The sequence below is a fragment of the Maniola jurtina genome, chromosome 18, assembly GCF_905333055.1.
Source record: "Maniola jurtina chromosome 18, ilManJurt1.1, whole genome shotgun sequence".
Taxonomy (NCBI): domain Eukaryota; kingdom Metazoa; phylum Arthropoda; class Insecta; order Lepidoptera; family Nymphalidae; genus Maniola; species Maniola jurtina.
This window is the reverse complement of record NC_060046.1, coordinates 670,928-685,202: the sequence shown is the minus strand read 5'-3', so window position 1 is coordinate 685,202 and position 14,275 is coordinate 670,928. Positions and strand designations below refer to the sequence as shown.

At 41.4% G+C, this 14,275-nt stretch overlaps 1 protein-coding gene across 1 annotated transcript in view; it reads left to right on the top strand.

The window, feature by feature from the left end:
- Positions 1-201: 201 nt before the first annotated feature.
- LOC123874578 (fibrillin-2-like) overlaps positions 202-14,275 on the top strand; it is a 48,381-nt gene continuing 34,307 nt past the window's right edge. The window contains exons 1-9 of the mRNA XM_045920052.1: positions 202-348; positions 10,319-10,401; positions 10,955-11,071; positions 11,807-11,911; positions 12,031-12,138; positions 12,462-12,640; positions 13,011-13,172; positions 13,255-13,342; positions 13,690-13,845. Coding sequence (XP_045776008.1) covers positions 212-348; positions 10,319-10,401; positions 10,955-11,071; positions 11,807-11,911; positions 12,031-12,138; positions 12,462-12,640; positions 13,011-13,172; positions 13,255-13,342; positions 13,690-13,845 — 1,135 coding nt within the window. The 5' untranslated portion in view covers positions 202-211. The remainder of the gene's footprint in view (positions 349-10,318; positions 10,402-10,954; positions 11,072-11,806; positions 11,912-12,030; positions 12,139-12,461; positions 12,641-13,010; positions 13,173-13,254; positions 13,343-13,689; positions 13,846-14,275) is intronic.

The following is a 14,275-nucleotide window of genomic DNA, read 5'->3' as shown; positions in this document are numbered from 1 at the left end:
CAACACACAGTTTGTGGGGTAAGTGTAACAGGGTGATGGTGGCGCGATGAGGCTGCTGCTAATGTCGCTAGCGCTGCTCCTCGGCGCCGCGGCAGATCCGCGCCTGGGCAGCACGCCGCGCCCGCGCCACTGGCAACGCGGCGCGCGCACGCTCTCTGACCGCGCCAACACACAGTTTGTGGGGTAAGTGTAACAGGGTGATGGTGGCGCGATGAGGCTGCTGCTAATGTCGCTAGCGCTGCTCCTCGGCGCCGCGGCAGATCCGCGCCTGGGCAGCACGCCGCGCCCGCGCCACTGGCAACGCGGCGCGCGCACGCTCTCTGACCGCGCCAACACACAGTTTGTGGGGTAAGTGTAACAGGGTGATGGCAACATGAGCTGCTGTTGCCACTGATACAAATAATCTACTGCTGGACACAGGCTTCTCGGAGAAACATCCACAATGCACGGCTCTGTACCACTTCAAATCAGAGCGTTCTCGAAACTCGCTTGATGACGTCGTTAGATATGGGTGGTCTAAAAGACGTCTTTTTGCGCAAGGCCGTTATTCCATACATCTTGGGGTTAGGGCTCCAATTCTTATCATTATGAGCTTCGTCGTATTGCCATAGTTTCAGCTTTGCAACTCCTTGAATCATATCGGTGAATATGACTTCTGCGGTACAGTACGGAATGTCGAAGAAATACGGTATCGACTTAGGAATGCAGCCATTTTGTAATTCCGATTTCCTAATCTCATGTTTAAATAGTCCACGTATAAATCAAGATCGGCGCGCTTATGGAAATGGCCGCGAATCTGGCGCAGGATCGTCCGACTCCGGGGAAACGTGACTCACGCCCGGTGAGTGAGAGAATGTAGCCGCGCGCTAATCGCGGGTGCATCGATCCTGCAGCACGTGGACGTACGATGAATATTTACTATTTACAATGCTCTATGCTGTTTGCGCGCAGATGTGGAAAGGCTGGTGTACATGGAGAGGATTAAACGTCCCGCCACTTTAAAAAAAAAACTATAAACCTCGTGCATTACACAATTACGTAGTCACTGTCAATCAGTCTTCTGAAACAGATTTTAACATTAATCAGTTAAGTTTAAACTTCTTCAGGTTTAATTGCCAAGCCAAGCACTAGTCTATAAATTAAAAAAAAAGCAAAGGTGCTCAAAGGAACCATAGTCTTCTATTGTCATTCATACCAGCATTACATATTTATGCCAGCATCTGAAAAATCTGTTACCAATTCGATGGAATGACAACATAATATGAACGGAGCAACCTAATAAAAACCCTCGCCTCGATTTACGAGTTTGTGTTCCAAAAAATGTACGGTTCGTACGCATTTGTAGCTATTGCTACGGTTGAATAAATTAATTTAAAAAAAACAATAATTAACGAGTAAAAGCAAAGGTGTGTAAGTATCCTATCCTAGAAGTTTCATTCCGTGAAAACAGTTTCTGTACATATACCCTAGTCCCTAAGCGATGTCTGTTAAGTTCAGATTTTACATCCGTGGAACTAATTCTTGGTAAAGCTCGTATTATGGTAATCAGCGCGCTATCATTTGCAGGATGTTATACCATAATGGTTATTATAATGGAAGTTGTACTACAATTTGTTATCATCTAGAGACGACGTCGTAATTGTAGAAATTTAAATTGTTTGAATTCAGACCTTTAAGGTGTCACGTTCCGGGGCTTTCTATATAATATATACGTAGGAGGGTGATCAATACGCTCGAAACTAAGTATTAGATCAATTTGTCCCGTCATTATCTAGGTTTATTTATATAGAAAACATTGAAAAAATATTGATTTTAGAGTTGTGAGCGTAAAGCGTGTTAGATTCAAATTTCAAAGCTATCTCTTTCCAGGTCTTTCAAAAGGCCTGCCACTATAGTTTGACCATCGCAATCACCTCTGACTGGACGAAACCCTTTCACAATCGTGCATATAATGCACAGTTACCATATGCATACTGTTCGCGATGATTCTCTATTAATTTAATTCGAGAAAATACAAGTTAGTACAATAAGCGCATCAACACAAAGGACTGTCTGTTTACGCCGAAAAGAACAATAGGCCAGCGTCGAAAACACTCCAGAAACGTAAACATCTATTGTCTGCGGGTTTTTATGACCCACTCGAGGTGTCCAGAAAAGTCGTAGAAAGAGATAGGCTTATGCGAAAGCAAAGGACAGACGGAGCCTCGGATTACTATATAAACTGACGTTTTCGGCGACGGACCAGTGTGTGTATACTCTTAACAGTGAAAAGTGCTGAGAACTGAACAGTGGACTCTTAAGTGAAATTAAGTGTAGTGAATTAGTAAAGTATTAAGTGTGATTAGAAATATTGTTGTGTGTTGAATAAACGTGATTTACCTTAATAAGTGTTTCACTGTAGTTGTCGCACGTACCTTGACGTACCTACCTACCCGCCAGTCATAAGGTTACTTAGTGCTCAGTGCGTTACAATTGGTCCTTCGAAGAGCCGGATCGGGTTATTGTAGTAGGTAAACCAGGTGAGGATGCCGACAACAAGATCAGAATCACGCTCAAGGATTACGGCGGAAACCATGGCGAGAGATGTGACTGTGAGTATACCAGTCGAGTCTACAGACACGTCCACTACCAGTCAATCTACGTTAAGGACGCCTCCGCCCTGTGTAAACGTCAGAGCAGTGGGGTCCCCGGTGCAACAGATCGGGGACGTAATCAGGGGGAATACAGACCCTGCCCCCACAGAGGGGGGCATTCCGGTATTCACTTCTGGTACTATCGACGTTTCACCGAATGTTGAGCCTTCTGGATCATTCAGGATGAAAGACAAAATTAAGGAATCACGTCAACAAGCGCTGGACGTACGAAGGACTTCTTTGAACCCTTATAAGTCTACGCGTGCGGATAACGCGCACCCGTTGCCGAGGAAAGAGAGGTCCGAAATTGAAAAAGAGTTAGCGCAGAGAGAGTATGAAACCGCCAAAGCCCGTGAAAAGCTGGCTCGAGCGAAATTATTGGCATTACAGGAACAAGAGGAAACCGAAGATGAAATTTACGAACAAGAACAACATGTCGAAGAATGGGTAATCCAGGCTTCAGATGAATTTGAAAATAAAAGTCAGCACCAGGCGTCAAGGCAAGATGAAATATCGACGGTACAATTACTTGTACAGGAAATCAAGAAGTTAAACGAAAAAGATAGAGATATTATAGAGTTGCCTTCATTCAGTGGTGCAAGTGCAGAGTGGCTAAATTTCAAGAAAGCTTATTTTGAATCAGCTGAGAACTTTTCCCACGCAATGAACCGAGCGCGCCTTCGCAAGGCTCTACGAGGAATTGCCAAAGAGGCAGTGGAAAGCTTGATGAATAGCGTTGATGATCCAATGATCGTAATGCGGCACCTTGAAGATAGATTTGGTAGACCTGGATCTTTAGCACTAGCAGAGTTAGAAAAAATGAAACGAATAAATCCAGTGAAAAATGATCCAAGAGATATTTGCAGATTCGCCAGCCAGGTAAAGGCCTCTATTTCTGTCATCAAAACCTTGAAGAAACCACAGTATCTTCACTCACCAGAAACTTCCAAGTGCATAAGGGAAAAAATGTCAGTGAACATGTTCGATAGATACGTCGCCTTTTATAGCCGATACAGAGATACAGAAATAGCCGACCTAGAAATAATCGATTTATTTCTTACCGAAGAAGTACAGAATTATGGAGTTTTCGCTCCACCTGAAATTATTGACACCATAAAGCCGCAATATGCAAACATGAGAAGGATAGTTCACGCTATGTTAGAGCCAGAAGAGAGAAAACAAGAATCACCGTCGACGAGTCGAGAAATAGCCATTCGCACAGTTAAGAGTGCATGTAACTTATGTGATGAGAATCATGGCCTATTAGAATGCAAGAAATTCAGAGAAGCAAGCGTAGATGAACGATGGGAAATTGCGAAGAAAGCTAAGATATGTTTCAAGTGCCTTCGTTACAGACACCAGAGACTGGACTGCAAGGCTCCACCCTGTAGGAGATGCAGGAGATACCACCATGTAGCTCTTCATTCTGAAAGACCCGCACCAGATGCAGTCCAGCAGAAGAACGAGTCGTGCAACAATGTCGACTACGAAGATGAAACATATAACGATGAAGATGGGTATTTTGATGATGAACCAGAAGAGAAAATTGTATCCATCAATACCACAGTGACTAAAGGAAAGGTGTATTTGAAGATGGTGCCAGTGAACCTATATGGCCCAAAAGGAAAAGTCCGAGTGTTAGCATTGTTAGATGAAGGATCTACAATTACACTGGTAGATTCCTCGATTACAGAGAAGATTGGAGTTGAAGGAAAGAGAGAACCATTGACAATAGAAACGGTTGGTGGAAAAGAATTGAAGAAGAATAACTCCTTGAAGGTCAAATTGAAAATAAAAGGCGTCAACAGTAGAGAAATAATGACAATGGAAGCCAGGACAATGGACGATTTGAAGTTGTCAGAACAAGAAGTTGATACAGACGTAATAAACAATTGTCCTCATTTAGTAAAAATCAGAAAAGAACTCGTTTACACCGGTGAAAAGCCTAAGCTTCTTATAGGACAGGACAATTGGGGATTGATTGTCACAAGGAAACTATTAAAAGGAAAGGCCACCAAACCAGTGGCATCACTTACAAGACTAGGATGGGTTCTGCATGGATTTGATACAAGTGCTAATGCCGTAGTTAACTTCGCTAACCACTGCCGAACTAAGGAAGATGAAATAGAAGAAATCGTCAGAGAACACTTTAAACTGGAGTCTTTGGGAATACAACCTAATTTGCCGAGTAATGACAGTGACCGAAGAGCCTTAGAAGTTCTAGAGAGTACCACGAAGAAATTACCAAGTGATCAATACGAAACAGGGCTTTTATGGAAAAAAGAAGATGAAACTCTACCGAACAATTACCATCAAGCTCTTCGACGACTTATGAATATTGAAAAGAAACTAGACCGAGACGATGCATTAAAAGAATCTTATACAAAGCAAATAGAGAAGTTGTTGGAAAAGGGTTACGCAGAAAAGGCCCCAGAAAATACCAGTAGCGGGAGAACCTTTTATCTTCCTCATTTTGCAGTCGTTCATCCAATCAAGAAGAAGCCAAGAATAGTGTTCGATGCAGCGGCAAAATTTGAAGGTAAAAGCCTTAATGATGCGCTACTAGCAGGACCGGATTTACTTCAATCCCTATTTGGAGTTTTGTTACGATTCAGAGAGGGTCCAGTAGCAGTGGTGGCCGATATTCAAGAAATGTTTCTAAGGATAAAGATAAGAGAAGCGGATAGAGACAGCCTTAGATTCTTATGGCGTGGAGAAGATAGAAAGAAGAAACCTGAAGAATATCGGATGACTTCGGTAATCTTTGGAGCTGCATCGTCTCCAGCGACCGCCATATACGTTATGAATAAAAACGCTAAGGAATACGGAAAATCTTTCCCTGAAGCAGTGAAAGCAATTGAAAAGAACCATTATATGGACGATTACCTGCAAAGTTTCAGGACCACTGAAGAAGCAAAGCAAACGGCAGCAAAAGTGAAAGAAATTCATGAAAAGGCAAGTTTTCACTTGAAAGGCTGGGCTAGCAATGATGCGAGAGTAATTGAGGAATTCAGAGAAAAGATACAGAATGATTCTTTAGAACTCACGAAAGAAGAAAAAACTCTTGGTTTAAGATGGTTGGTGAAAGAAGATGCATTGGCTTTTAATGTTGGTTTACGAAATACCTCGGAAGAACTCATGAATGGGACGAAAATTCCCACCAAACGAGAAGTAATGAGCGCTGTCATGTCAACATTTGACCCTTTGGGATTTGCGACACCTGTATTGATTCAGGGGAAGAAATTAATTCAAGATATTTGGAGAACGAAAATTGACTGGGATGAAAAAATTCACGAAGATCAAGTGAAGTCATGGTTGAAGTATTTGGAAGAAGTATCCACTCTAACAGAATTAAAAATCGCAAGATGTATCTCGCCGTACTCGCAAGAAGGAGAATTACATACCTTTACAGACGCAAGCGAAGAAGCTTATGCCGCAGCCGTGTATTGGCGGACTATAGGAACTGATGGGAAGATACACGTTACCCTAATTGCAGGGAAAGCAAGGGTCGCACCGACGAAACCCATTTCGATTCCAAGGCTAGAACTGCAGGCTGCTTTACTAGGGACAAGGTTAGCAGCGACAATAGAACGCGAAATGGATCTACGTGTGCTAAAAAAAGCATATTGGACCGACTCAAGTACAGTGTTGCAATGGATTAAATCTGATCCTCGAAAATTTAAAACCTTCGTAGCTCACCGGCTGGCTGAAATCGAAGAATCGACGAACGTTGGAGAATGGAGGTGGGTGCCTACTAAAGAAAATCCAGCCGACGATGCGACGAGAGGGACGCCAAATGACTTTGACCAAGCAGCAAGATGGTTCCAAGGCCCCTCTTTCTTGCGCAAAAACGAAGATGAATGGCCTGTGAGAAGATTTGATAAAACGAATGAAAATCTGGAAGAGAAAGAAATAAGGCAACAAGTTGGAACGATAAAGGTACCAACGGTTGAACTACCAGATCCAGAAAGGTTTTCAAGTTGGATCAAGCTGCTTCGAGTTACTGCGAGAGTTATTCAATTCTTGGATCTGTTAAGAAAAAGAAAGAATGAAAACGTTAACGCTGCCAGGCGCAAGGACGAGATATGGAGACCAAACGAAAAACCCCAGAAAAAGAAAGATCGAATAATCATAGAAACAAAGAAGAAAGAGAAAATATATTTCATTCCTTTAGAAGAAGAACAATTGAGAAAGGCGGAAGCATTTTTGATGAAAAGAAGTCAAATAGAAAGTTTCAATAAAGAAATTGAATGCTTGAAAAAGGAGATACCGTTAGAAAAATGCAGCCGATTAAAGAAGATAGACGTTTACCTGAACAGTAACGGAATAATTAAATTAAGAAGTCGAACAAGAAAATTCTCATGTAGGAAAACCAACCCACCAGTACTGGATGGAAGACATAAAATTGTTCGATTAATTGTTGAAGATTATCACAAACGATTCTTGCATGCAAATACGTTAACGGTAATGAATGAGATAAGACAAAAATATTGGATTCTGGGATTAAGATCTACCGTTAAAGGAATTATTCACGGATGTCAGTGGTGTAAAGTAAAGAAAGGCATGCCAGAGACACCACCAACTGGAAATTTACCAATCGAACGAATGCAGTATCATCAATATCCATTCTCCAGCTCAGGTGTGGACTATTTTGGACCAATGACAATCAAGGTGGGAAGAAGGATCGAGAAACGCTGGGGAGCGTTGTTTACGTGTCTTACAACCAGAGCTATCCATTTGGAGCTTGTTCCATCGCTAACGGCAAGCTCGATGATAATGGCATTACGTCGAATGGCAGCACGGCGGGGAATGCCCAGAACTATTGTAAGTGATAATGCGACAAACTTTATTAAAGCCAGCAAAGAACTAGAAGAAGCTGCTGCAGAAAGAGGAATCAGATGGAAGTTCATACCTCCCGGAACTCCAAACATGGGCGGTGCCTGGGAAAGGATGGTTAGGTCAGTGAAAACAGCTTTGGCTGCAGTTTTAAACGAAAGAAACCCTCCTGAAGAAGTTTTGCACACGTTGATGACGGAAGTAGAACATATAGTAAACTCACGACCACTTACACATCTTAGTACAGACCCAGATGACGAAGAAAGTTTGACTCCTAACCACTTTCTTTTAGGGAGATCAAGCGGAATAGAAACTCCAGCAGAATTCAACGACCACGAACTTATCGGAAAAGCGAATTGGAGAACTGCTCAGAGACTAACTGATCATTTTTGGATAAGATGGATTGACGAATATCTACCCACCTTAATGCCTAGGAAAATTACTGGGAGGGAAACAAATGACCCACAAGTAGGCGATATTGTATTGATAGTAGACTCAACACTTCCACGAAATACTTGGCCACGAGGGAAAGTGACAAAATTGTATCCTGGACCAGATGGGAGAACGAGAATTGTAGACGTGCAAACTACCGGAGGAATGCTAAGACGTCCTAGCCGTCGAGTCATCGTGGTGGTTCCTACAGAATCATCGCTTAAAACGTGAGAAGGTGCTTTGGCACCGCGGGGAGATTGTTCGCGATGATTCTCTATTAATTTAATTCGAGAAAATACAAGTTAGTACAATAAGCGCATCAACACAAAGGACTGTCTGTTTACGCCGAAAAGAACAATAGGCCAGCGTCGAAAACACTCCAGAAACGTAAACATCTATTGTCTGCGGGTTTTTATGACCCACTCGAGGTGTCCAGAAAAGTCGTAGAAAGAGATAGGCTTATGCGAAAGCAAAGGACAGACGGAGCCTCGGATTACTATATAAACTGACGTTTTCGGCGACGGACCAGTGTGTGTATACTCTTAACAGTGAAAAGTGCTGAGAACTGAACAGTGGACTCTTAAGTGAAATTAAGTGTAGTGAATTAGTAAAGTATTAAGTGTGATTAGAAATATTGTTGTGTGTTGAATAAACGTGATTTACCTTAATAAGTGTTTCACTGTAGTTGTCGCACGTACCTTGACGTACCTACCTACCCGCCAGTCATAAGGTTACTTAGTGCTCAGTGCGTTACACATACCATAAATTCATCCAATCACAAGTAACAATTATTGAGATATAATGATGATGAAGTAGGTAATGTGATTACATTATCAATCTGACTCCTGGGGCTAAACAATTCTGCTGAAAATTCATTCACCTTCGTAGTTTCAACACTTTCACGGTTCACAAGCATGAAACATTCACACAATAATTAACCCCTCGTTGTCCATTGAATTACTATGTACTCCTTATTATGTGACACGGCCTTGGCAGAATAACCTGTCCCATAGAACCTGGCTTCGTTACGCTCTTTCGTTCCTGTCAAGTTCCCAAAATTGAAACACAAACCGTGAAAATCAGCAATGCATGACCACCCACGCCGTATTATCTTACTATATTATTCGGCAGTGATAGGTACCTACTGGGTTCAACTGCGGGACCTACTTTGCTTATCTCTTATCTGGACTTCATTGAATATGTAATTTTTGCTCGCTATTAATGAATCTTTATCGTTTTAAAATTAAACTTACTTTATCATCGTTTTGAATAAAAAAATGTCGAAGTCATTTAGTACCTACCTATATTTAGTTGCTTCTAATAAGAACAGTTACGTACTCATCCGTTTCATACGGATTCAAAAAACTCGGACCGAACTCGGATATTGCTTACGGACTAATCCGATCTCTGATCCAAATCCAAGCTAATTCAGTGAACCTCTTTGACATTATCTAAGTACGTCATTATGGCTTATATTCCCCTTTTCCCCCCAAATTAAGACTAAAGCTTGTGCTAGGAGCAGGTACGACAATAGTGCAACGGGTGGGGTTTGAACCGCCGACCTTTCGGAATTCAACAGCTCTTCAACAGTTGAGCTATTGATGTCTCTATTGTTTTGGAATAATATAAAAATAGAAATGTTTTCTGTTTTGGTTAGTTTGAACTATGTTTCTTATGACGAAAGGAACCGGATCATACTAATTACCCTTCCTAAGCATCCGTGTCTTGAATCAGCAATTTGACCTACATTCCGGATCGTTTCAAAAACCGTAGAGAATTGATTATGCTGCTTTAATTTGGACAGCTGATGAGACGTACAAGGTTGCCGCTATCATTAACTACGTCAACACCTACTTATATACAAGTGTCGTTAGTTATTACTTTATTACATAACTTAGTTATTTGTTTCATAATACTTCGTAGCTACAGCTTCTGTTCCAAGTATTTCAAGGATTTGATGCCTATACTATTCATCAATGGATCTAGCCAGGAATGGACCGTGACATTGCAGGGCCCTGGGCTGATACTATTTGTGGGCCTGCCTAATGAATCAACTTATTGACAACTACTAACTAAACTACTAATCTTATTTAACTACTGTCTTATTTCTTGAGAAATGTATCACTTGCGTTGCCTTTTATTAATATGTTTTTTTTTCTTTCTGTTCATTTTGTTAGGTTAAGAATTTTGTGTTTCTTTTATTTAGTTAGATTATAATAGGGCTGACATGTACATAGTTATAAAAGCCCTTAAATAAATAAAGGAGACAAAAAAAACTACTAACTAATTAACAAACACTTTCGCAATTATAATATGTGTAGTGTGGTACTACTTTAGTTTTTACTTTAGTTATAGTACTTTACCAATAACTTATTTATACCTTTATCAATAACGTATTGATTGTGTGTTGGTTGCAGTCCCCACGTGTGTCGCTCACGCAACAGCACGCATTGCTGCCCCGGGTGGACGTCGAGGCCCAACTCCTTACTTTGTGTAGTTCGTAAGTTTTAATTCGTCTTCTGCCCTCCTTTTTAGGTTTCCTAACTCAACAAGGCACCCTTATAGTTTCGCCATATACGGTCGGCCTCAGAATTCGAGTAGCAATTCAGCGAAACTATTGCATCAAAAACCTGTCGCTCTTATGACCTTTTTCTATAAACACGCCACACACCTAACGCATGTGCATAACCGTGCCACGCGAATAATATGATAAGGTGCTAAACGACTTACGGCCTTTAACTGTAGCTACGTCGTCGGTCCGTCCGTCGGATCACTCATTTGTCCATCCGCCCGCGGCTTAAAAAAACCGACCTCATTTTGCGAAGTTACCCTAAAAATTTTTTTTTCAAGTTTTTATTTTATTGTTAGCTAAGAGTCTGAGCTAAGCCGTGTATGAACTGATGGACAAACGGTCCGGTCATAGTGAAACTATAAGGGTCCCTTGTTGACTACGGAACCCTAAAAAGAATTATGGGTTCGATGTGCATTTTTGCTGAAGTCCTGCTTGCTTGTGACATAGAAGCTTGAAGATGTGATTTCCCTTCGGCTTCCAGCTCTATGCCGGCCCGACTGCGGGTCGCCGGGCTCTTGCGTGGCGCCCAACATGTGCCGGTGTCCGGGCGGGGTGGAGGCGCCCACTTGCGGAGGAGGTGGACTTTACCCTTACCCTGGTAAGGAATACTTGGGTCAACATTATTAGGTCTCCCTGATTTGATAACCCCCCCTGCCCGGCTAGCATGGGCAGTAGATAAAAATTATATCCCCCGATTATATCCACTGATGTGATAGAAATCGGTGGATATAATCGGGGATATAATTTTTATCTACTGCCCAAGCTAGCCGGGCTGGTGCAGCGGTAAGCGCTGTGGTTTATAAGTGGGAGATCCTGGGTTCGATTCCTGGTAGGGACAGTTTGGGAATTTATGTTTTCTAAATGATCTCTGGTCTGGTCTGGTGGGAGGCTACGGCCGTGGCTAGCTACCACCCTACCGGCAAACCCGTGCCGCTAACCTATTTTTAGCGTTCCGGTGCCACGTAGAAACCGACCAGGGGTATGGGCTATAATGGAACTGCCATACCTCTTCCAGGTTAGCCCGCTACCATTTTTGACTGCATCTTTACTTACCACCAAGTGAGATCGCAGTCAGGGGTTAACTTGTCTAGGAATAAAGAAAAAAAAGAGGTCTTCTAGACACCACCTTTGCATTATTCCAACTTTCATGTTGCGGCGTCTAGTGGGGCCATTTTATTTTTTCATAACTTTAGCTATGTAGTCCTGTGTCAGATCATTACATCCATTATTTGATTACACGGTATACTGGTAATGCAGCAGCCTACCCCACTAATAACTGTACCTAATGCTTTTGTAAATCTTATCAATAAGTATACTTTTTAATATTTCACAGCTCGGACGAGGGGCGGATGTAGAAGAATTTGTATGAATGGCGGCACTTGCACAAATGGTACCTGCTCCTGTGCCCCTGGCTGGAGTGGAGAGTTTTGCACTGAACGTAAGCAATTACTGATTTGCTTTTCATTATAAGCTTGGTCTGTTTATCTCATGGACGATCTACCATGTGCTCTGGTAGTGCCCTCTTCAACGTAGTGTTTACACACTCTTTGGTTTCAGCAATTTGCCGCGAGCCGTGTCTGCACGGCGGAAGATGTATAGCGCCCGACAGATGCGTATGCTTCCATGGTCTTTCTGGTACACGCTGTGAAATCGACAGACGGACAGGTAAAATACTATCGATATATAAAAGGAAAAGCCGTCTGACTGACTGACTGGCTGATCTATCGACACACAGCTCAAACTACTGGACGGATCCAATGAAAAATGAAAATTGGCTGAAAAGCATGCAGATAGCTATTCATAATTCGTAACATCCACTAAAACGATTTTTGAAAATTCAACCCTAAATTGGTAAAATAGGGGTTTGAAATTTGAGTAGTCCACGCGGACAAAGTCGCGGGCATTAGCTAGTTACGATATATTATGTGGGGTTTTCAACTTTTGGAAGAATCAAATTCGGAAAAAGTTTATTTTCTTTTTTATTTCAGGGCCTTGCTACACTGATACAAGAGGAGCATTATGTACGGGAGCGTTAGAAGGAGTGGTTTGCACCAAGCAGCTATGTTGTGCCACGGTGGGAGTGGCATGGGGGCACCCTTGCGAACGATGCGGTGACCTGGACTGTCCCACTGGCCATTTGAGGAATTTGGCTACCAAGGAGTGCCAGGTGATTTTGCATAGTTGGTTATTTAACATGAAGAATTTTGTCCAGAATCAAAGGGAAATTATTTTCATGTTTGAATTTAGAGCTTATGATTGAGAAAGAGAATGAGAGCGAGATAAGCGAAGAGATCAGGGACAAAATTTTTCGACACTGAAAATTCTACAGCTGATCAAAATTCCACCAACGTTAAAATATCATAAACGTTATTATGCGTAAATCATTTAGTGCCTAGAGTTGTTACCTATTTACAATAGAATTTGTTGAGTTACCTCAAGATAAGAGTATTTTGAGAAATTAATTTTATTATTGATCTGTAAATTTTTTGGGTGCACCTACATTTTACTTGTTTTTAGCAGTAAAATTTACTTTGCAGGATATAGATGAATGTGCTGCCGTACCAGGCCTTTGCGAAGGAGGAAGATGTATCAACTCCATCGGGTCTTTTTCTTGCGAATGCCCACCGGGTCAGAGGAGGCATAGGGTCAGCAATAATTGTGAAGACATCGACGAGTGTGAGGACCCTGATATTTGTCCAGTAAGTTTTAAAACTTGAAATTTCCTACTCTGTTATACTTGGTACACTTAATTCGTTTTGATGTCAAGTTTTTATGTTTCAGAACGGAAAATGTGTGAACACAGAAGGCGATTACTATTGTCTCTGCAACCCTCACTTTATTCCGAGCCCTGATAAGAAGTTTTGTATAGGTAGCTATTTATAAATTTATTCCTTTCAATTTATTCTAATACCCATCAGCATTACATTAAAATCATCATAAAATTTTGTACTTCCTTGTGAGATGTTGAGTTCATTTATCTGACATGAAATCATTAGTTTCTTAATACATTTTTACCTAAAAATCTTTCGCGTTAGTTTCAACTAACTAACTTTATTCATTATCCATTTGGACGAAGTAATTTGACCCTCATAAGTTTTTTTCTGACATTCTTTTTCATGAAACATATTCCATCCAAGAATCTTCATATTTTTCAAAATCATTTTAGCACGCTACTAGGTTTTGGATTATTATTCAAATGGTGAATCTTTCTTTCAGATGGCCGTGTGGGTAGTTGCTTCACATATTTGGGAGATACAGGCGAATGTGCAGACAGACTGCCGATGCCACTTTCAAATAGAGATTGCTGTTGCGGTTATAACATGGGAAGAGCTTGGGGTGATCTGTGCACTCCTTGCCCCCCTAGAGGCTCAAGTAAGTCCTGATTAGAATATTCTTGAGGATTTCAAAAGTCATGACCTTCTGACAAAAACACGAGCTTTGATTCTTGTCTTGAGAACTCCAACTAAGTGCAATCAGGTGGTTTAGTTTTGTCTCTCAAAGAATATGCGTTGTTCGTAAATGCATGCCGAGTTTATAAAACAGGATTACGATTAGCTAGGCTTAGAAATCTCTTAGTTAAAAATTCTCTTCAAAATTCGCATTAAAGTTGTGATATCTCTTCTGATCTGAACGATTTTTACCAGTTAAATTTTAGTTTTATCTGCCTCGATTTCGCTTTATCTCAAGCCCACTTTGGCAGATGTGAGTCTGATTTTTTAAAAGTTTATTGGCTTCTGCTCTAACGATGGCAGTGTTTCTTGAGTGGCCACGAATTTTAGTTCAACGGCGATGTTGAGACCAA